Raw genomic sequence first — 21,800 nt, forward strand, 5'->3', positions numbered from 1 at the left:
AAAGATAGATAAAAGCCATTTGAGGCTGCTTACATTTCTTTTTATTTCCAGAATATATAAACTTGACAAATCACTGCATATTAATTTCTCAATAAAGCCTGGACAACTGAGATTGTTGGCTATTACATGAAATTGAATCTTAAGCTCACAATGAACAGAATTTTAGATCTAGGAGGGTCCTTAGTAAAGGTCTACTGTAACTCTCTCACTTTGCTCAGGAAACTGAGGCCCCTAAGAAATGAATCCATTAGAATTTTGTGTTTTGTTATCACTTGCTAGTTTTCAGGGTGGTAACAAGCTAAGTTAAGATGATGAGGTAGAATTTTAGCAAATTGTTTAGAGTTGGTGATGGGAATAATTTGGATAAAAGGCAAAGATCCCAAAAGAAATATTTAACTGAGGATCATGTTTATATACATAAATATACATGACACGTTTATGTAAATACTTAGCTGTGCATGTATGTACATTTACAGTATGGCATAGTAGACAGAGAGCTCCAGCCTCAGAGTCAGAAAGACCTAGCTTTCAAATTCTGTCTTCGACACATACAGGCTGTGTGGCCCTGTGCAAATGGCATCACCTCTCAATGCTCTGGGCAATTGTCTAAAAATTTAAGTTAAAGGGGAGTTGCTGATTTGCATTGGCAGAAGGAGGTTTCCTCACAAGGTATTCTACTGAGCAAAAAAAAAAAAAATTCCACCTGTACAAAAATCATCAAATTCCAGAATCTGATTTAGTCAATGTGGTACTCTCTCTGCCAACTCAGGTCACAATATCTCTAGGGCTAAATAGACGGACTTTGGGAATTTCAGTGATTAAAAAGTTCATCCTCCTATTATCAGTTAACAGCAATGGATTCTCTCACTGGATCTGTATTCAAAGTCTTTCCAGTTTTGTAGGGCTGGCCACAGCTTCCATTTCTGTGACAAAGTCTTTGAGAACCAAGGATCACTGTTGGACCATGCTGAAGCATCAGTGAGGATTTGAGTGACACAGATACCCATGAAATATTTTAGACCTCACATGGGGAATAAAAAAAAATTCAACACTAAAGCGGCCTCTTCCTCCCCTGTATCTCTGCCAATATTTTCCCACTATGGAGGTCTTCATACGGATAGAGCTTTTTATTTTTCAAAGCATATTTCCTTTAATAAAAAAAAAACTGACAGGTTGTACTTTATTTACAAAAAATAAGGGGGGGTTGAAATTCATGCTAAGACTTTCTCTGTGTGCAAGAGCATGTGTGAGAAAAGCTGGTGGTAGATGGCACTAGGCTAGACTAATAAATGAGCAGGTTCTACTGGAGTAAAGTAAGAAAGGCTGATTTGAACTTCCTAAGTCAAGAACTTGGGTACCAGAAGATAAAAGAGGGAAGCATAAGAAGCAGGGCAATCATCAAGAAATGAACCCACAGGATGCTCCCAAAGCCAAACTGTAGGGCCTGATTATCCTGCAGGTGAACTGGATGGACTTGAACAACCCAAAGAAAATAAAATCTAGATTCTAGGTTTCATGGTTTATAAGATGGTTGGTGCAGGGACACTACAAGGTTCTTAGGGCCCAGGTTTAAGGAGGGAAGGAAGGAAGGCAGGAAACATTTATTAAGCACTTATTTTACTATGTGTCAGGCAGAATGCTAAGAGCTAGGAATACAAATACGAGTGAAAAGACAGCTTCTGCCTTCAAGGCACTTATATTCTAATGGGAGGAGAAAACACAGAAAAAGGAGTTGAAAATGAGGAGGGATTGGGATGAAGGTACCTGGCACAGGTGCATGAAGACATGAACAAGACTGGGAGGGGAATGAAGACCCCTCCACAAAATGGAGGCTTCAGGAGAAATACAGCAGTGGGAATAAGGGGTAGGCCTTACAGAGAGAGGTACCATGTTAAGAAGGCTGCAGGAGTAGTTGGATGCTACAGGATGAGGAGGCTCCAGGCCTTAATATTTGACGGAAATATTAAAAAGTAGAAAAAAAGCAAAACTGCATGCCTTTGGTCTCACCTTGGTGAGCTGTGTCATGATGCTTCCTTTAGTTCCACAAAATTATTTTCTAACTGGAAGTCCTGCATTTGAGCTGATGTGATGCGATCAAAGGATCTCCGATTTTGCCAGCACAAGGAACATGCTCCCATCAATATAGAAAATAACCTTCTATGACTTGGAAGATAAGTCTGAGAGAGTTGTCTGGGGCACACAGTAACTTGTACCTAGCATCAGGAGTGGGAGATGAACCCTAACTCTAAGCACAGCACCCTATCTATTAGGTTGACCATGCTTCTTAGAGCCTATGTGAACAGTACTCTAAATATTATTCCTTACAGAATTTACAGAAAAATAAGAGATTGCTATGATCAGCCTTCACTATTGGTCCCTCCACATGATGGCCGGTTTAGTGGGGAATGGAAAGAAAAGAAGGGCTTCTCATCAAGCAGGGTGTCCCTTATACTTAATAGCTTTCTCCTGAGACTGGATAATGCTTAAAATGCTAAAAAGGGAAGGGATCTAAATGGGTGATCATGGGTAAAGATTTGAAGTTCAGTCTAGATAAAATACTCAACAGTTCATTGGCCTCAGTAATCCTTATCTGAGACTCTATGATCTGTCAGCCTGGCAGGAAAAAAAAATCACCCGATAAAAGGCATGCTGGACAGATTTCTAGCCTTCCCTGCTTTTGGCCCAGTCTCCAAATGCCAGAAGAATAATCTTTCCCATAATGCTTCAGGACTTCTGGTGTCCAGAACAAATGAGGAACTGGGGGTGGAGGATGTTTTAAATGAACTCAGATAAATTCCTTCAAATCCTATAAAAACTTTGCTTCAAGTGATGGGTCAAAGTTTGGGTCATTTTGCATGCACATTTCCCCAATCTAAGTTGGAGAGTAGACATTCCCTGCTGAGAGAGCAACTGATCTGTTTATGGGACAATTGGGGCACATTTTCTTCATCAAGTTCTATTTTGTTCCAGGGAGATCTCTCTGGATGAGAAAGAGTAGGGTCATTTAGGTGCAGTGTCAGCAAAGACAAAGACATTGAGCAGTGTCCAGAATGGCAGGCTCATCACGCGCCTCAAAGCCAGACTTTTCAGAGAATTGCAGAACTGGAGAGTGGGAAAGGCCGTCGTCACAGCCATCTGGTCCAAAGCATACATGAAAGGAATCTCTGGTATAGAACATAGCCAACAAGTGCCTGTCCAGCTTCTGCTTTAAGGACTCCAAGGACATGGAAGCCACCATCACTTGAGCCAGTCCATTCCACTTATGGACATCTTGAATTGTTAAATCTAAACTGACCTTTTTGCAACATGGTTCTACCCTCTGGGGCCAAACTGAGTAAGGCTTTTCCCTCTCTCCTCAAGACAGGTCTTTAAATGCTTGAAGACCACTACTGTGTCCCCCTGAATCTTTAGAACTGAATGTGCTGAGTTCCTTCAACTGACAGTCCTATGACACAGACTTGAGGCCCTTCACTGCCTTCTGGACATTGCATTTTATTCATGTCCTTCTTATACTTCTTGTACCCAGAATTCAACATAGCACCCCTGATAAGACAGAGGACAGTGAGACTTTTAGCCTGGGCAAACCTGTAAACTGCTTAGGTCATCAGAAACAAAATACTCTGAAGGCATTCAGAGCAAAAGAGGCAGAACGTCAACTACCAGAAAAATTCAGACTATTTTTAAGAAACCATTTGATACCGGCTTTTCTGATGTAATTTCAGGTTGTTGAGAACGCTATTTAAAAAGACACATAACAAAAACACATTGCCTTCCTACTTAACCTCTCCCCTTTCTAATCAGTTCCATGTGCTACAGTCAAAAATCACCTTCCTTCTTTGCTACTAAAAGCTTGTGATTTTCCTCCTGAAACCCTGTGCTTCTGATACACATCCCTTATTCGTCATCAGCCTTAAGCTACTTTTCTGTCCAATTCTTCTAATGTCCCATTAACAGCTTCCTTCAGCCTCTCAAGCCTACTTTCTCACCTTAGAGTTTCTGTATGCTTATCAGCCAGCACTTTCCTTCTTCATAACCATTCCCTAAAGTTTATCCAACATCCCTCTCCTTCTTAAGAACTTTCTCATCCCTATTCTTTTCAGAACATGTTCTTTCTAAAAACACAATGGGAAAATCGCCCCGCTAACACCTTCATGATTTTAAGTTATGGCTATGTTATCCATATAGCTCTTGTCAACCAAGTTATAAATTCCTTGAAATCTGGCAAGCCTACTTTTTATAGTTACATAACAAAAGTTACAATGTCTAATACTTAGTACAATGGTTACTTAACTAAGATTAGTGTTTATGCCTACAGGTTAAATACCAGTATCAGTTACCAAGAGAAACTTCTAAAGAACTTTTCTGTAGAGAAAGAACATGGCTACTGGTCAGTCGGAGAGGCAGGGCTCAGAGGCTGCATGGTAGAGAGACAAAGGCATGAGATTTGGAACTAGAAGGACTGATTTCAAGTCTCAGCTCTGCTACTTCCTACCTGAATGACCATGGGTAAGTCATTTAACTTCTCTTGGGTGTCATTTTTCTTATTTGTAAAATAAGAGTCTTACGATGATCTCCAAGGTCCCTTCTGAGACTAAATCATGATTTAGATCCATCCATGTCTTAATGTAGGGTGAGTATACCCCTACATAGCTGATTGATCAGCCAGTTTGGGAAAATGTCCTGTCATACTAGTATCAGACTCTCAGCTGGGAACCCCTGGTTCTATGGAGGTGCAAGAATTGCTTTCATTTCTCTCCTCTTCTGTCTTGATGGAAGGGGAAGGATGGAATGGCTTTGCCCTTCTATACCCAAATCTCCTAGCAGATTCGGCATGGTATGTTTTTTCCCTCATAATAGAAGGTCATGGTTTTGCTATTCTTATTCTTAATTCTCCTAGGAGGTTCGCTGTGGGATGGACATAACTAAGGGCCCATTCACTCATGAGACCACTGGCTCTCAAAGAAGTAACTCCTTCCATAAATATCCCTGATTTCTAGCTTTGGCTTGACAATCATTCCATTGTTAGCTTATCATACCTCTCCAAGTTGCTTTGTGGAGTCAGACAGGGAGTTCTGGATACAGAAGACCTTGCTAAGTTTTACCTCTGATATCTGATCATGGGATACCTAATGTTCACTTTAAAATGCACTTTCTTGCTTATAAATGATCGCAAAATTGGTTATTTGTACCTTTTTCAATCTTGCAGCCCCTGTGCCAGAACGAATAGCATCCATCAGAGCCTGCCTTGCATCTGCAGGATCACTCATGGGGCCCGTAGGGAATTTGGGTGTCATCTTTGACACAATGGATATACTGGAAACATGAGAGGGCAGTGGCGGTGCTACAGGTGGAGGCGGAATGTGGGGCTCTTCTTCCTGAGGAGGGGCTTCTACAGCTTGTTTGGAGAGGGCCGCTTCTCGGAAGCTCTGAAGTTCTCCCGAAGCTGAAGATGAGACCTATGGAGGAAACAGTTAAGTGAAAAATGACCAAGTCAGTTCTGGATAGTCCAAGTATCTACCCCCCGAAGTTCACATGGTTCACTGGCAGTCAGGCTGCGGAGCCTTGTTTATCCACTAGCTGCAACATCTGGTACTGTACTTTCACATCATTCAATAAGACTGATTATCATCACATCAAGGATTTGGCAACAACTTCATCTCAGAAAGGCAATATACTACTTTTCTGAGAACTCCTCTATCTTGCAACTTTCCTTGGCATCTGAGGACAGCAACTGAGGCTGGCCAGAAGATATTACTCTTGGAAAAACCCATTAGGATTAAAATCCCACTGATCCAGCGGCTTGCTGTGCCCTTGGCAATGGCTGACCCACTGTGCCGGCAAATTTGTTGGATTCTCTTGGTCCTTTGAGCAACAACTAGTGGTATTTATGCAGCAACCTTTATTCTTTATGTCTCTTTAACTATTTCTCTTGTGTCCTTACAGGACCAGGGCGATTCCTTGGCTGACCAGTTGAGCTTTGGAAGCCGTGTTATCTTATTCAGGTCACCAAGAGGGGCACTACAGGGTAATCAATAGTTGCTCACATTTACATGGAGTTTTACAGTCTGCAAAATGCTTGGTTCACATCAGTGTGCAGCTGTGGGAAGAGTCCTGGGCTTGCAGTCAAGAGAAACCTGTGTTCAAAACCCACCTCTGACACTTAGGAGTTGTGTGATCATCAGGGACAAATTGTTTAACCGTTCTGAACCTCAGTTTCTTCATCTTGGAAATGGAGATAATACTACCTATAGCACTTAGCCTCAGCATTGTTTTGAGGTCTAAATATAAGAATTGCTTAAATCACTAAATAAGCATCTGCTGTTATTATGATTAATCTTGTGAAGTAAGTAGTAGCCCAGTGGTCCAAATAGAAAGAGCCTGGGATTTGGTGTAAGGGTCTGCATTTGAATCACAACTCTCCTATTTGCTACCGCTATGACCTTGGGCCAGTCATTAATCTGTTTGGGCCTCGGTCTGCTCACCTATAAAATGAGGGGTGTTTAGGAATAGCACCACAGGTCCTGGCGCTCAGTAGGTATGTTAAAAAATGTTTACTGAGTGACTAGACCAGATGATCTCTAAAGTATTGTCTGGTTCTAAATTCTATGCTAATACTTAACATCTCCATTATCATATCCGGGAAATTGAAGCTCAGACACATTATGTGACTTGGCTAGTTACCCAGCTAGCAAGTGATAAAGTCAGGCTCTAATCAGATAACAGATGTACAATGCTTTTCATACCTTCAACCCTATGTAAATGCTAGGTGTTGTTGCTGCTGCTACTACCACTATTACTACTAGACCTAAGGCTTCAGCATCTTCCATAAAGGAGGAATTTTCAGGGACAACTATAGATATGTGTGTCCTGATGATTGTAAGCCCCCCAGAGGCAGAGAGAGTATCTGATTTTTATTTCTGTTTTCCTCTCCTCATTAGTGTCCGACAGCACAGTGCTCTGCACATGGTAAGCACTTCATAAACATTGGGTTGAATGAATAAATGAATGAGGTCAGTGGTCACTGCTTCTAACCTTCATAACCCTCTACCAGCTGTTCCACTTTAGGTGGGTGACCCTTTAAGTGCCTATGATGTCAATCAGCTGAAACACCCTGGTGACTCACTGGTGTCAGGGTAGTGTAGTTGTGTCCTCCTAAGCAATAACAAAATCCTCTCTAGTAGAGGACCCTGCGATAAACTGTAATTAAGTAGCATCTGGCTAACAATCCAGGGGTAATTGAGCTCATTAACTCATCGGGAGAATTGGACTCATTAACTTATTTACTCTCACACATCTAGTAGCTTAAATGAGGGGAAAAAAACAAGGCAAGAGACATTCTGTGTACCATTTAAGCTCTAAATGCAAAGAAAGATGATGGTTTAATGCCCATATTTAATAGGCAAATCTACTGAAAGGTGGAGGGTTGATTTCAGTACTTCCTGAAAAGAAGTGGAACGAAAAATAATGTCTTCTGCCTCTTTTTGTATCTGCTGTGCAGGTAGAATGCACTTAATAAATGTTTACTGATTAAGAGGGAGAAGACCCAATGTTCAAATTCTGGATTGATCTATCACTTATTGACGGTGTTGTGAGGAAAGCCTTTCTGAGCCTTTCCTCCCCCCTCCCCCATTTATAGCGCAGGAATAAAAGAACTTCTACTATCTGCCTCACCAGGGCTGTTGTGAGGAGGAAATGAGACCCCTTTTGGAAAGTACTTTGTAAATTACAATTTCCCAGGAATAGAGATTAAAAGGTAAAAGACTTCACCTCCTCCAATCCCCTCAATTCACAAAGGAGCATGCGGAGGTTAAACCCTCAAGGTTGAATAACCAATCAATCAAATAAGCATTTATTATTCACCTGTCATGGGTCAGGCACCAGGTTGGGCACTGGAAATACAAAAATGAAAGAACAACACTCCTTGCCCTTGAGGACATATATAATGACTAAATAAGGAAGATGGTGCATTGGCTAGAGTGCAGCATTTGGAGTCATGAAGACCTGAGTTCCAGTTCAGCTTCAGACATTTACTAGTTTTATGACCCTGAGTGAGTCATTTAAGTGGTCAGTATCTCAGTTTCCTCATTTGTAAAATGAGACTAAAAATAGCACCTACTTCATAGGGTGTTGGTGAGGATAAGATAAAGCAACATACGTAAAGTGCTTTGTAAACCTTAACAAGCATCCTATAAACACTACTACCATTAATTATTAATGTTGTGGTTAAATAAAAAACACATACAAGGAAGTTTTGGAGGGAGGGCACTTGCAGGTGGGGATGTGAGGCTCAGGAAATACTTAAGGTAGAAGGTGGTACGCTTTTTTGAAATTGTTTTTATTGATTTTTTTTCTATTATCAGTTTTCCCCAGTATTGCTTCGTTTCCCCTTCCCTTAGAGCCACACTAAGTAGTATTTTTAAAGACAAAAATAAAAAGGAAAAAAATCAGTACAACCAATTAATACAGTGAAAAACTGTGAAAACATGATGTGCGACCCTTGTCCTACCTCTTCAAAGGGGTGGGCTGGGAATATTCTCTTATATTTCTTCTTTCCAGCCATACTTGTTCATTAAAATTTTGCAACATACATTTCTGACAGTTTTGTGTGTGTGGCTGTTCTATCCCTTTGTGTACATTGTTTTCTTGACTGTTATTGTCCTTTGTCTTTTGCTCTCAAAAAGGAGCAATGACATCGGGAGAGAGATATCTTGACTTGCAAGTGAACTGAATTTAAGTGAGGCAGGGCTGTGCAATGTTATCAGCCCCACTCTCTCTTCCAGAGTCATCAGAGTCCAGTGGCAAGACATAGGTTGGGATAACTGCGGATGGTCCAGGACGCAGTAGGAGACCTTGGCCTTTTTAAGCTAAGGTCTTTTCCCAGGTCAGTTTGTCTGGGGCAATATCCATTCAGTAGCTAAAGTCAAGGTAAGAACTGAGGCAAAAGATGGCAGAGTTCACCTTCATGAAAGAATCAATACGGGAAGGGAAAGCCTTCAGAGTTTCTGGCCAGAACAGAAAACAATTGCTATTTACATTCCTTCTGAGCCATCAAAATCCAAACAATGGGCAACTGACGCTTCAGCTGGGACCTATTATTGGTCAATCAGTAAGAATCAGAATGATTGGGCTTGGGGGGCAGAGCCAAGATGGAGGCTAGAAAGCAGGGACTGGCCTAAAGCTCTCCCCCAGGACCCTACAAACACCTATAAAAATGGCTCTCAACAAATTCGAGAAATGCAGAACCCACGAAATAGCAGAGGGAAGTAGGGCTCCAGCCCAGGACAGCCTGGATGGTTGCTGGGTAAGGTCTAATGCTCACAGAGCTGGGAGTGGAAGGCAGTAGAGCCCAGCGTGGGCTGTGCCTGGACCAACCAGACAGGCAGCCAGGCAGAACAGGCCCTAGCACCCTGAATCAGTGAGCTGTGGCAGTAACCAGACTTCTCAACCCACAAACACCAAAGACAACAGAGAAGGTTAGTGGGAAAAAAACTGCGGGGACAGAGCGAAAGGAGTTCTCGGTTAGGCCACCTCCCCAGGGGCAGCAGAGGTTGTACAGCTACAGAACTACAGCTGCAGTTGCTTCTGGCCTCAGGACCACCTGGTGGGAGTAATTAAGTGGCAGATCAGAGCAGAAATGCAAAGCCTGCTCAGATCCCAGTCGGTGGTTCTTGGGGAAGAAGGAACGCTGGTGTGGCAGAGCTTGCTGTGTGGAAAAAGCTCTGAAAACAACAGTGCAGCCCCTCAAGCTTGGGACAGAGTACTCTCTACTCTACAAGAGGTCATACTCCAACAAAAAACTCAGGGGTCAAGTAGTTGGCTGGGAACATGGCCAGGCAGCGAAAATGGACTCAGATTCAGACTCAGACTTTGGAATCTTTCTTTGGTGACAAAGAAGACCAAAACATACAGCCAGAAGTCATCAACAAAGTCAAAGAACCTACATCAAAAGCCTCCAAGAAAAACATGAACTGGTTTCAGGCCATGGAAGAACTCAAAAAGGATTTGGAAAAGCAAGTTAGAAAAGCAGAGGAAAAATTGGTAAGAGAAATGAGAGTGATGCAAGAAAACCATGAAAAACAAGTCAATGACTTGCTACAGGAGACCCAAAAAATACTGAAGAAAATAACACCTTAAAAAATAGACTAACTCAAACAGCAAAAGAGCTCCAAAAAGCCAATGAGGAGAAGAATGCCTTGAAAGGCAGAATTAGCCAAATGGAAAAGAAGGTCCAAAAGACCACTGAAGAAAATACTACTGGAGTGATTGGGCTTAGTCAAATAGCTCCATATGAAACCAAATGCGCTTTATCAAAGCCTGGTTTTCCAGAGCTATATTTCAAGAGATCATAAGTGAAAACTACATGAGAAAAAAAGAGTTAATTGTCCCATTTTTTTTTTGAAAAACAATGATAGAGTAAATAATTAGGAAAGAAAAAACTCCAGCTCCCAAACTCCCAGATACTTTGTGAAGCATAAGTCATCAAAATTTATATTTCATTGGACAGAGCACCCATATGTGAGGTACCGAGGGAGAAGCAGGCTTTTAAAAGAAGTGGAAGAGAAGGATGAAGCAAATTCCAAGCATAAGGGATGACTAGTGCAATGGCATGGAGATAGGAGACAGTGTTGTGCATGAGGAACAGAAAGAAGACCAGTTTGGCTATGCCATAAAGTGTGGGAAGGTGTGTAATGTACAATGTGGCTCAGAGTCAGGTTGTGAATACTGTGAAAATAACAAAAACAACATGTAATAAGAGAGAAAGCCAGAGTCAAAGTCATGTCCTTTGAGAGGTAGTGTAGCATAAGTGCATAGGGTACAGAACTAGGAATCAGAAAGACCAGTGTTTAAATTCTGCCTCAGACAAGTGTCTGCCTGACTTTAGGCTAGTCACTTAACCTGTCTGGGCCTCAGTTTCCTTATCTGTAAAAAAGAAGGGCTTGGATTGGATGGCCTCTAAAGTTCCTTTCAGCTCTGGATCCATGAGCCAATGAACCCAGATGCAGCTCTTTCACGTTAAATATAAGGGGCTGTCCTCCTCCTTATCATCATTATATTCTTAACTCATTCTCCCCTACATCCCCTTAAGGCCAAGATGGAAGAAAATAATATTAGAGATTTGGAAGCTTCAGCACCACTGGGGTGGAGTGGCTATTGTAGGAATCTACATGGAGGTGGAGGGAGGGAGTGTCAACCAGATGAAAAACTATGAGAACCACTATTTAAATGAACTGTTGGTCTTTGCAGCCTAAAAAGCCCACAAATTTGACTTTCACTCTGGGCCACGCCTAATCCAAAGGGCAACTGGAATTAAAAGACTTCTTTCAACCAACAAATGAATTGTTATAAAGCTGGAACTTAACCCCTAATAGACCAAGATCAGTCACCTCACCCTCTGACACCTATAAGAAAGTGCCTCAGATCTGCACCTAAAATTCCACTGGTTTCCTTGCGCTTTACTTCTTAAAGAAGGTGGTGGGATACAGCTTTGTTCAGTTGCATTCCTCAGTGCTCTTCCTTTCAATTCATTATTTATTATATTATTAGATATGCTACTCTTTGAGTGTACTTAAGCCATTTGGAGTCTGTGTGATCTCCTGTAATTTAACTAGAAAGCTCAGGAGGGGGAATCACGTCTTCAAATTCTCTCTTATCCCTCATGGTCTCTCATCGTCTTGAATGACTGTGGATGTAAACCTCCATCTCTTTTTGTATAATGATGGTCTCTAGAAGAGTTTAATAGTTTTATGTACCCAGCAGATCTGGGAATGCTTGTTAATTAATACTGTTGTTGTTCAGAGTTGTGACTCTTTATGACTGCACATGGGATATTCTTGGTGGCAAAGATACTGGAGTGTTGTCATTTCCTTCTCTAGTGGAGTAAAGCAAATAGAGGTTAAATGACTTGCCCAGGGTCACATAGCTAGTGAATGTCTTAGGCCAAATTTGAACTCAGATCTTCCTGACTCCAGGCTCAGAACTTTATTCACTGAGCCACCTAGCTATCTCAGTAATTAACACTACTTCATAAATATTAGGGGAATGTTCCTTTGATCCTTTTAATGCACTTTAAAAGACTGTGAAAGGCATGGACAACATATAGCCTAAGGGAGGGGATTTCAAAGGGTGAAAGTCCCTCAGCCTGAAGCATTCTCTTTTCTGGGCCAATCAATCAGCAAGTATTTATTAAGCCCTTATCAAGTTGCTTCAGTTCTCAAAAAGTTCACATTTTAATGGAGGAGACAAACACACAAAAAAATGTACATAAAAGATACATATATGTATATACACACATATATACACACATGTATATACATACACATATATGTTTGTGTGTATGTGGTGTATGTGTGAGGTGTATGTGTGTGTGTATATACAGTTATCCCTGCCACATAGTGTGTGTGTCGGGGGGTGAGGTTAGGGTTAGATCATGTTCCCATGATCTGAAAAATCCACATAAAAATTTTTCACCCTCCCTTCATACCAGAGAAGTCTAAATTATTATGGTACCAAAAGATTAAAACATGTTGATTTTATACAATACTATCCATATATTTTATGCATGTCTGAGTTTCTAAACATTTTCTGTGTCCTCTGCTGGCCTTCAAGTGGGTCCTGCAAAACTCCCCCCAAACTCCCATTTAATTTCTTATGCTAACCCTTGATATATCAAAACTGAAATGGGGAAAGTTACAATGTGGAAGGGATAAGTGTACACATCGTAGATGGAAGATCATCTCAGACAAGAAGGCATAGCATCCAGAAAAGTTCTCCTGAAGAAGATGGAATTTGAGCTGAGGTTTGGAGGACTTCAGGGAAAACAGTGGAAGGAAGGAGGGAGAACATTTTGGTTTGGAGTGGGGATGGGAGGGGCAGCTCATGAAAAGGTTCTGGGTTGGGAGGTGGAATGACCCAGCAAGTAGACCAGTTAATATAGATATATTATAGACTGCTTAGAGTGGAATAAAATGTAAGAAGACTGGAAAGGTAAGAAGGGATCACATTGTGAAGGACTTTACATGATAAATGGGATTTTATATTTGATCCTGGAAGTAACAGGAAGACACTGGAGCTTAAGGATGGGTAGGGTGACATAGTCAGAACTGAGCTTTAGGAAAACCAGCTTGGCAGCTAAACAGAAGAAAGACTGGCATAGGGACAGACTTGACATTGGGAGAGCCATTAGAAGCAGGTTATGGAACCAGTTCAGGAGAAAGGTGATGAGGGCCTGAATTAGAATGGCAGCTGTGTGAATGGAGAGAAGAGCATGGACATTGTGAAGGTAGAAATGACAAAGCATGACAACCAATCAGCTATGTGAGATGAAAATGAGGAGGTCAGTGGGCATCACTTACCTCTCTGAAGATAAAAAAGGGACAAAGCCTGCAGGGCTCAGTGATTTACTTTGAAGGACCTCCCTCCTCCCTATGCCTGAATGAATGTGTTGAGTTTCTGGGAAAATGGGAGCTGAAAGGGATTCCACAATTAACAAGCATTAAATAAAAGTGTTTATGAAGCCTCTACTATGTACCAGGCACTGCATTTCGTGCTGGGGATTCAAAGACTAAAAAAGAACAGTTTGTGCCCAAGAGGAGACATGACTGAAGATAAACACAGACACTGAAGAGTCTTATTCAAGATATGCCATGCACTAGCCATCCTCCATAACCAGAATGCACTCTCTTCTCATCTCCTGCTCAGAGTTCCATTTACTTTATTCCATATCTGTCTCTCTGGGTCCCTTCAGCTGCTGCCACCCTCCCAAAATTACCTTGTATTTATTCCGTATCTACTTCTTGGAAAGAAGACCATCCCAAAGGCTTTGCTAGCAGTTGGCCTTTTGGTTGACCATGTGTACAGGCTCAGCACTCACGTCCTTTGGGGATGACCACCTGACATGTGGTGACTCAATACAGCAAAGAAATGTCACTCTGGTATAATGCAGAAAATCCTACATGGTCCCTCCATTAAAAGATAGTCTGTCTTGCTTTTTCCCCACCCCAATCAACCATTATGCTGAGGCAGCAATTTTTGTTCCCTGAATGTCTCCTAGAATCACCTCTGAATCCATGGTTTCTTTGCAAACATTCTCCAAGAACCCCTCTTTCTCTCCCAGGGTGGAGAGGAAAACAATGCATCTCTTTGAAGCTGCAATTGCCAGCATCCGCTCAGGTTTCAGTGCCTTTCCTCAACTGCACAGAGGTTGGGGCTGATAACTTTTTGGACTAACATACCTATATGTTGTCTCATTTGAAGAAATGGATTCTTGAGGGTAAAATTATGTCTTTGTTTTTGTATCCCTAACACCTAGCACAGGGCTTGGCACATAGTAGGTGTTGAATAAATTCTTGTTGATTGGTGCTTATTTATTGGTGGGACACTCCTGTTTTTAGAGACTGAACTCATTAGCATAGGCACTAGGAGGAGGGAAGTCCTTGAAGCAAAACCCTGGAGCTCTGAAGGGCTGCATCGTGCAATGGTGTGCAGTTCATTGTTTTGTTTATCTTTGGGGCAGGTGAGGGAAGCATTCTTCCTGGATATGCCCAAGAAGAGAAAATGCTCTATGCAGAGGGACCTTCATTATATGTCCAAATTCTCCCCTCCCCCTCCTCTCATCCCTGCCTGTTGTTCTGTAGCATCCACCCTAGAATATGCCCAAGATAATCAACAAAATGGCAATTTATTATTTTATAATAAAGGAAGAATTGTTCTTTCCTTACCTTCTTCAGGCTGCTGGCACCACTGTGACCTCTGATTGCTGCTAATAGGGCTGACCTTTCACTCTCAGGCTCCGTGTAGGAGGGCTTCTTTAGACTTCCCTCTGGGCTGTGTTCCGCAGTCTAGAATATTAATATGTTTCAAGAGATTTTATTCAGTGGTTAGAAAATGTTTACGAGGGCTCAAAGGAAAATCAATCGCTGAATACTGCTTGGGGCTAATGTAATTGTTTTTTTCTCCTAATTTTTACCGGTTGGATTATATTAAACCATTTCTACAGTTTGCATCATTAAAATCCCGTTTTTGTAATGACCTTTAACTACAGGTATTCAGCATTAACTGCACTTTCTTTCCTCCTAACATGTTCCTATTTCTCTTATTTCTCTTCCTGGTATAAAAGGATGCCATTGTATAACAACATAGCATTTGCAGAATTATAAGGAGCTCTTGAATAATACAACAGAGCAAGATGGTTAACAGAAATTCTTTTGTTCTTATATCATTAGTTTTTAAAAACTTCTGTCATTTATTCAAGCTCTAGACTGTACCCTAAAAGGCTTGGAAGCCTGGTGATCTTGCCTCAGTATTACTCAGAAGCAACTTTGTAGATTATTCTGCTGCTCTTCCCTTCTGTTTCCAGGGACAGAGAGAAGTAAGGAAACTCCAACCCACTCAACCGCCTCTCTTGGCAGCTAAGAGGTGTGTACAGAATCCTGGACATGGAATTTAAAAACTAGCTTTAGACACTCACTAGCTACATGATCCTGGGCAAGTCACTTATCCCCTGCTTGCCTCAGTTTCCTTAACTTTAAAATGAAGATGTAATAACACCTCTGCCCCAAGGTTATGAGAATAAAATTGGGTAATATTTGTAAAGCACTATGCTACCTTAAAGTGCTATAACAATGCTAGCCATTATTATAATATATGTGATTATTGTCAATGTCTTTGGTCAACTATTTGGTGGGGGATCAGGTTAAAATTACAAGGAAAATAAAAGTAATTATATGTAGATGTTGCCTTATCTGTACTGTCTCTGCCTTTTCCTCTTTTCTAGGTATAAGCATAGCATGGTTATAATGCCAGCTTTATTTAGTGGATACAGAATTGGTCTGAGAGCTGAGAAAACCTGGGTTCAAGCACTGCCTCTGCTACATACTGGCTGCATGACCACAAGTCACTCACCTTTCCACTACTCTAAAAACCTCTCTAACATCATGAGTTGTCAAGAAGGTGTCAACCTGCATTGGTAAAAAAGGGTGATCTTACCCAGGAGTTCCCCGCATCAATGAAATCACAGGTACAGTCCCTTTGCCCTACGGTAGCAGTAGGCACAAAATTTAATGCTGACACATAGAGCTGATAATACCCCACATCTCGTGCCCCAAAGCCAAGCCATTCCTTTACCTTTCTGAGTTTTTCCTTTCCTCCTGCAGTCTGAATGGCTTCCATCAAAGCACTATGCAATGAAGTGTCTTTAGGTGCTGGTTTCTGGACAATGGGTTTGAATTTCTTCTTGGGTCCAAATACAGTGGCTTGTAGAGGACTCTCAAGTTCATTCTCAGGAGCAGATAAGGCATCTGGTCTGTCTTCCCTTTTCAAAACACTCTGGCCATTTACACCTGCAGCATTCTGATTATTGTTACTGACACAAGGCCATTTAGTGGAGCTTGAAGTAGAGCCGCTGGAGGTTTGGAATCCTGGTGACCTTGCCAGAGAAGAAGAATTCGCATTGTCTGTCTTGCATTTTGGGTCACAGACAATACTGGTCTTTTGGTAACTGTAACTGTGTTTTCCATTGTAACCACAAACTTCTACAGAATAATCAATATTGGGGGAAGATTTAGTTAGTGGTCCAGTAATGCTTTGTTTGTAGCTGTCTGCAGAACTGTCTTGAGCAAAGGGCTTGATATTCACTTCTCTGTTTTCCATCTCAGAAGAGGCTCCAATGGTAGGTTTAATTGATTCTTTTCCATGGCCAACCCAACAATCAGAGTATGACCTTTTGGGATCATTTTTAGATGCTTTTGTTACGGGATGTGTACAGTTTAATAGAGTCTCCTTCTCAAGAGGAGGTGTTAAGTCTTGTCTGAGCTTCTGGTGTTCCCATGCGCTCTGCTCTCTCTTACTCTTGCTAAAGGAACTAGTGTTGACTGGAGGAGTTTCCATCCGTTTTGCAATCGCAGAGGCAACATACTGGCTTGATGTTCTTCTCTGAGGTTTAAGAAAAGGGAGGGTTTCTCCCATAGGGTTAGCTGGTGTGGCGACTGGTGCTTTTGCCTGAGTTGTGCTGGTGACTGACATAGTAGGTGGCTTGCTTTTGTCCAGTTCAGAATTGTTTTCAACCACTCTGTGGGAAGCCGGCTGTGATGCTTTCAGCTTTGGGTCCAAGAATTCTGGTTCTGCTTTGAGTTTCGTTTCTTTATGGTGCTGTTTTAGTGGCAGAGTAGCTGTACCTCTTTTAGTGCAGTCTACGGACCCATCAGGATGTCTCTCTATGGAGTTGGACCTCCAGAATTCCTTTACTTTCCCAATGGGAAGTGTCTCCATTTCACTAACAGAAGGTATCAAGGTGCTCTTTTTCCCATTAACATGTGGGTTGACTAGATTGCCTAATTCATCTATCTTAATGGCACCAGTCGTGAGGGATACTCCTCTGTCATAACATTTCATCTCTGATTTTGGAGGAACAATCTTGTAGGTTGTGAGGCCAGCTTTAGGTCCTACTGGGTTTTGGCCTCGGTAATACCATGATGATGGCACTATGAGATCATTTTTATCACAGGTTTGCTTTTCCATCGTCAATTCTGAAATCATTTTCTTATTCATGTGGGATCTTTGAATGCCATTTGACTCGTGGCCCTGACTGTTGTTTTCCTTCAAAGACAGGTCACCTATTTGAGGCTTAACGGTAGAAGAAGCCACCATGGGCTTTAGTTCACCTGGACAAATATTTTTGCAGTTGTTGGATGGTGCCAAGCCCTTTTCTTTGCTCATTTCACATGAAGAAACGTAAGATTCAAACACGTTCTCCCTCTTTTTCACAAGCAGATGGTTAGTTTTTGCCTTGTAGGGCTGGTCATACACAGGGCTCTCAGTTATGTAGGTTGCTTTGTTAGCCGCATGTTCCATATCAAAAGAACCTGCATTATTGTTTTTATTGATGAAAGTCCCCAGATCAACAGGATCATCTAAAACTTCCCCTATAAATGTAACTGGAATTGTGTAAGCATTATCTTTAGGGACTATGACCTCTCGTCCATGGGAACTGGGCACACCACTTGTGGAGTCTGTTAAAGAGTTGGTATCTGTTTCATAACTATCTTCCAGTTCTGCAAAAAAAAAATGTACAAAGGAAAATTCTCTCAAATTGGCCCTGGTGGTATAGTTCCTATGCCAATTCTTTAATGTAATCATAACCATGAGGTTGGTTCCCTATGGTAACATTTGTATAAGATATTTACATACATTTACAAGTCATTCCAGTTTACAATCTACATATATCCTGGGCCAGATTCTTATCTTATGTAATGTGATGGGAGAACTGTTGGCAGTTTACTATGTTTCCAGGTGAGGTGCTTAGTTAAAACAACATTCTGCCATTGTTTTTACAGTTAAAAAATAGTTTTCTAAATCTGAACCCTTTGTTTAAACAGCTTTAGAGCATCAACATTCAAAGTTCATTTTGGGTTTTTACCTCCTAGTTCCTCATATGATGTCAGAAGCAAAGCAAGATAAGACACCAGAGAGCTTGCTCCATCCAACTATCACGCCTTAATGGAATATGGGGCAACAGCTTGAGTATAAAGGAACAAAATCATTATAAACATTTCTCAAAATCCCAAATTATGAAGCAGGCTTTAAAACACTGAGGCTGTGACAAGACTGACTTTGAATCTGCACATACAAAAACGAATTATATATCACATTAAGTCCTTCAACTGTGTAACTATCTGAACTGGTCAGGAACTCAATGTAAAGTAGTTTACTGAAGATATTTCAATAAAGCCTGGTAGAGTCTGTCTTTTTTTCCCCTCAGTTGTGCTGCATTTGATTTCCAGTTTCGCAACTTTGTTTTGAGTTTTGATGTGGAGAATCTAAGTTCTTAGAATAAGATCTATATATCTATATATCTCTGTGTGTATGTATATATATATACACACACGTGCATATATGTATATATGTAAAGTTTTATACATATATGTGTGTGTGTGTATCTGTGTGTATGCGTATCTGCCTAGCTATCTAATTTATTTTAGAATAAGTTCCTTAGTTCCATAGAACAGCAAAATATAAATACAGGTTTTACATGTTGCATTCCCTGACATGTTTCTCGCCCCCCCTCCCCACTTTCCCCATTATAATATAGGTTCCTGGAGGGCACTAACAGTTACCTACTTTGTATTTATTCTCTTTGTAGTTATTCTGCACAAACATTTATGTACTCACTGTTTCCCTTCATAATACCAGCTCCTTTTGGATAGGTATTGTTTAGTTCTGAGCACAGTGACTGGCGCACAGTAGGTGATGAATGTTGACTTTAAATCCACAGCACCAATCATAGAACATTGTATATATTAGGTACTTATATTCATTAATTTAAATTGAAATTACATCTACTTTTTTTTAAATAAGAGAAGCAAATAACAGAAAATCATTTCTATAGTATTAGTTTTACAGTACAAATGGCAGTCTCCTGATACTAGGAAGTGGTGGTTCCCCCTCATTAGAGATCTTTAAGCAAAACTGGATGTTGTATAAACTGTCTGGATACAGACTGCACTAGATGGTCCTTCAGAACTCTTCCAGCTCTTGGCACACTAATGTTTATTCATTAATGATGCACCCATCCTTCAAATATCCTTCTAACCCTTTATTCTAATTCATGCCCTGTCTCCTGCAAAATCCCACTAAAACAACATTCCCTGCTTAGTCCCATCTTGCTCAGTACCGAGTTTCACTCATTTAATCATTTAGCAAAAATTTCTTGAGTTTGTCATATGTGCAAGCTACTATGCTGGCCACTGGCAGGAATAAAAAAAGATAAATAAGACAAAGCCTGCCATCAAGGATCTCACCATCTAGCAGGGAATGGAGTGTGGGTAAAGAAAGATGTACACAATGAACTACAATAGAATACAGAATATAATTAAAAAATAAAGGATACTTAAAGTACCATAGTATTTCAATTGTCAATGAAATCTGGGAGAGAGGAAGGGAGATAAAGCAATGCTTAAAGAAGAGACATCATTTGAGCTCCATCTTGAAAGATGAGTAAGTTTCCAAAAGGGAAAATTGGGGCCAACAGAAGGAAGGCATTCTAAACCAAGGTTGTGAAGATGGCATGAATAAATTTGGGAGGGAAAAAATGAGAGCTGGTCTGTGAATGGCAGAGGCAATGCATTAGTGAACAGAGCACTAGATTTGGAGTCAGGAAGACCTAGGTTCAAGTCTCAGCTATTTACTAGCTCTATGACTATATAAACATGGCACTCAATCTCACTGGCCTCAGTTTCATCATCTGTAAAAAGGAGATGTTGGATAAAATGGTTTCCAAGTTCCCTTCTACATAGGTGATCCTGTGACCCTAAGTCATGTAGCCTCTCTGAACTTCAGAATTTCAGTTAATACTCTAAGGCACCCTATGGGCTGTGATCTGTGCTGATGGAGACAGTTCCCATATTCCCCAAATCAGAGGCCTTCGACATTGAGATGTGTATTTGGGGGATGCTGAGTATTCCAGTATGCACTATGTTGCTTTGTACTTACTTATATGTTATATGATACACGTGTACTTTGTTCTCCAGTTGGATTGTAAACGCCATGAAAATATTTGGCACTCCCGTACTGTGTCCACACACAAGATGGCAAAATGATTACATAACTGTTCCCAATTGTACTTTTCAGTTAAATCAATCAGTCATGATCAGTCCACATGGCATGTGATTGGCAAAGGCTCCAAGTTACAGTTGCTCTGAATGGGCTGCTGAGAAGACAGACCCTGGCTGACTGGTTTGACTTAAAGTTATGGTTGGGACACTCCTGTTCCATGTTAAGTTGCCATGAATGTAGCTATAGGCTGGGTTTTCTACCTTTCAACAGCATCTTATATGATGTTCTGCACACATTAGCTGCTCTGTGAATTTTATTAACTGATGAACAAGAAAAAGTCATATATATGATACGTGAAGTTCAATTATTCTGAATATACATGAGCAAAGCTCCCTATTGACTCATTTTACAAAATTCTCAGCCTCTTCTTATTCTTTTCTATGAATTTCAATGTCCTTTGGTTTCAAAGCTATTTTCATTGTTCACTGAATTGAATTAAATTTCCTTCCCTGAAGTTTCCCCTTAAGGTAGGAGGATATACCTCCCCACCTCCATTACTCTTAGAAGCCAGGTTTGGAACTTTAGTGGCTTCTTCATCTGCAGAAGGACTGAAGGAAATCATATCTCTAATCCCCAAGATACTAACCTTCAATGTAATGATTTCACTTGTCTCTGTCTTTAAAAACCAATACTCTACCATGCAATATAGATTTTTTTTTGAAGTTGTGTGTTAGTCATCAGGAAGATGCATCAATCTTACCTTGGAAATCACAAAAACCAGACTATGGTTTCATTCTTACACACTATGATTCTTAACAAGTAGAAAAGCCAGCTAATTTATCATAGTTACATCATGAAGAAATTATTTTAGGAACATATATTCAATTATCAACCTAGACAACAGAAGATCAACAAATATATACACACAGTATTTTATTTACAAGTCTCTCGGTCTCTCTCTAAAATATATTGTGGAGCTATAAAGGATGTGTGTGTGTGTGTGTGTGTGTGTGTGTGTGTGTGTGTTATATACACATGTACTTACAATGTATAGATGAAAGATGCCCTGTTGCAGTAGATAGAGAGCTGGCCTTGGAGTCGGAAGATACGAGTTCAAGTAATGACTCTGTGACTCTAATCAAGTCTGGTCTAAGCATTTTCTTAGACTATAACTTGCAAAAAGTTGTTATGTAGAACTGACTGGGGGAGTAGCCTCACCTAAGAGCTCCCTACAGTGATGAAATTATGGGTCT

At 40.8% G+C, this 21,800-nt stretch overlaps 1 protein-coding gene across 4 annotated transcripts in view; it reads right to left on the minus strand.

Moving 5' to 3' along the window:
• COBL (cordon-bleu WH2 repeat protein) overlaps nucleotides 1-21,800 on the minus strand; it is a 347,141-nt gene that overhangs the window by 13,591 nt on the left and 311,750 nt on the right. For all 4 annotated transcript variants that reach the window (XM_036737675.1, XM_036737677.1, XM_036737674.1 and 1 more), the window contains 3 exons: nucleotides 16,123-18,047; nucleotides 14,718-14,837; nucleotides 5,190-5,456 (listed from right to left, as the gene is read on the minus strand). In XM_036737675.1, coding sequence (XP_036593570.1) covers nucleotides 5,190-5,456; nucleotides 14,718-14,837; nucleotides 16,123-18,047 — 2,312 coding nt within the window. The remainder of the gene's footprint in view (nucleotides 1-5,189; nucleotides 5,457-14,717; nucleotides 14,838-16,122; nucleotides 18,048-21,800) is intronic.

Source organism: Trichosurus vulpecula, chromosome 9, assembly GCF_011100635.1.
Source record: "Trichosurus vulpecula isolate mTriVul1 chromosome 9, mTriVul1.pri, whole genome shotgun sequence".
Lineage (NCBI taxonomy): Eukaryota > Metazoa > Chordata > Mammalia > Diprotodontia > Phalangeridae > Trichosurus > Trichosurus vulpecula.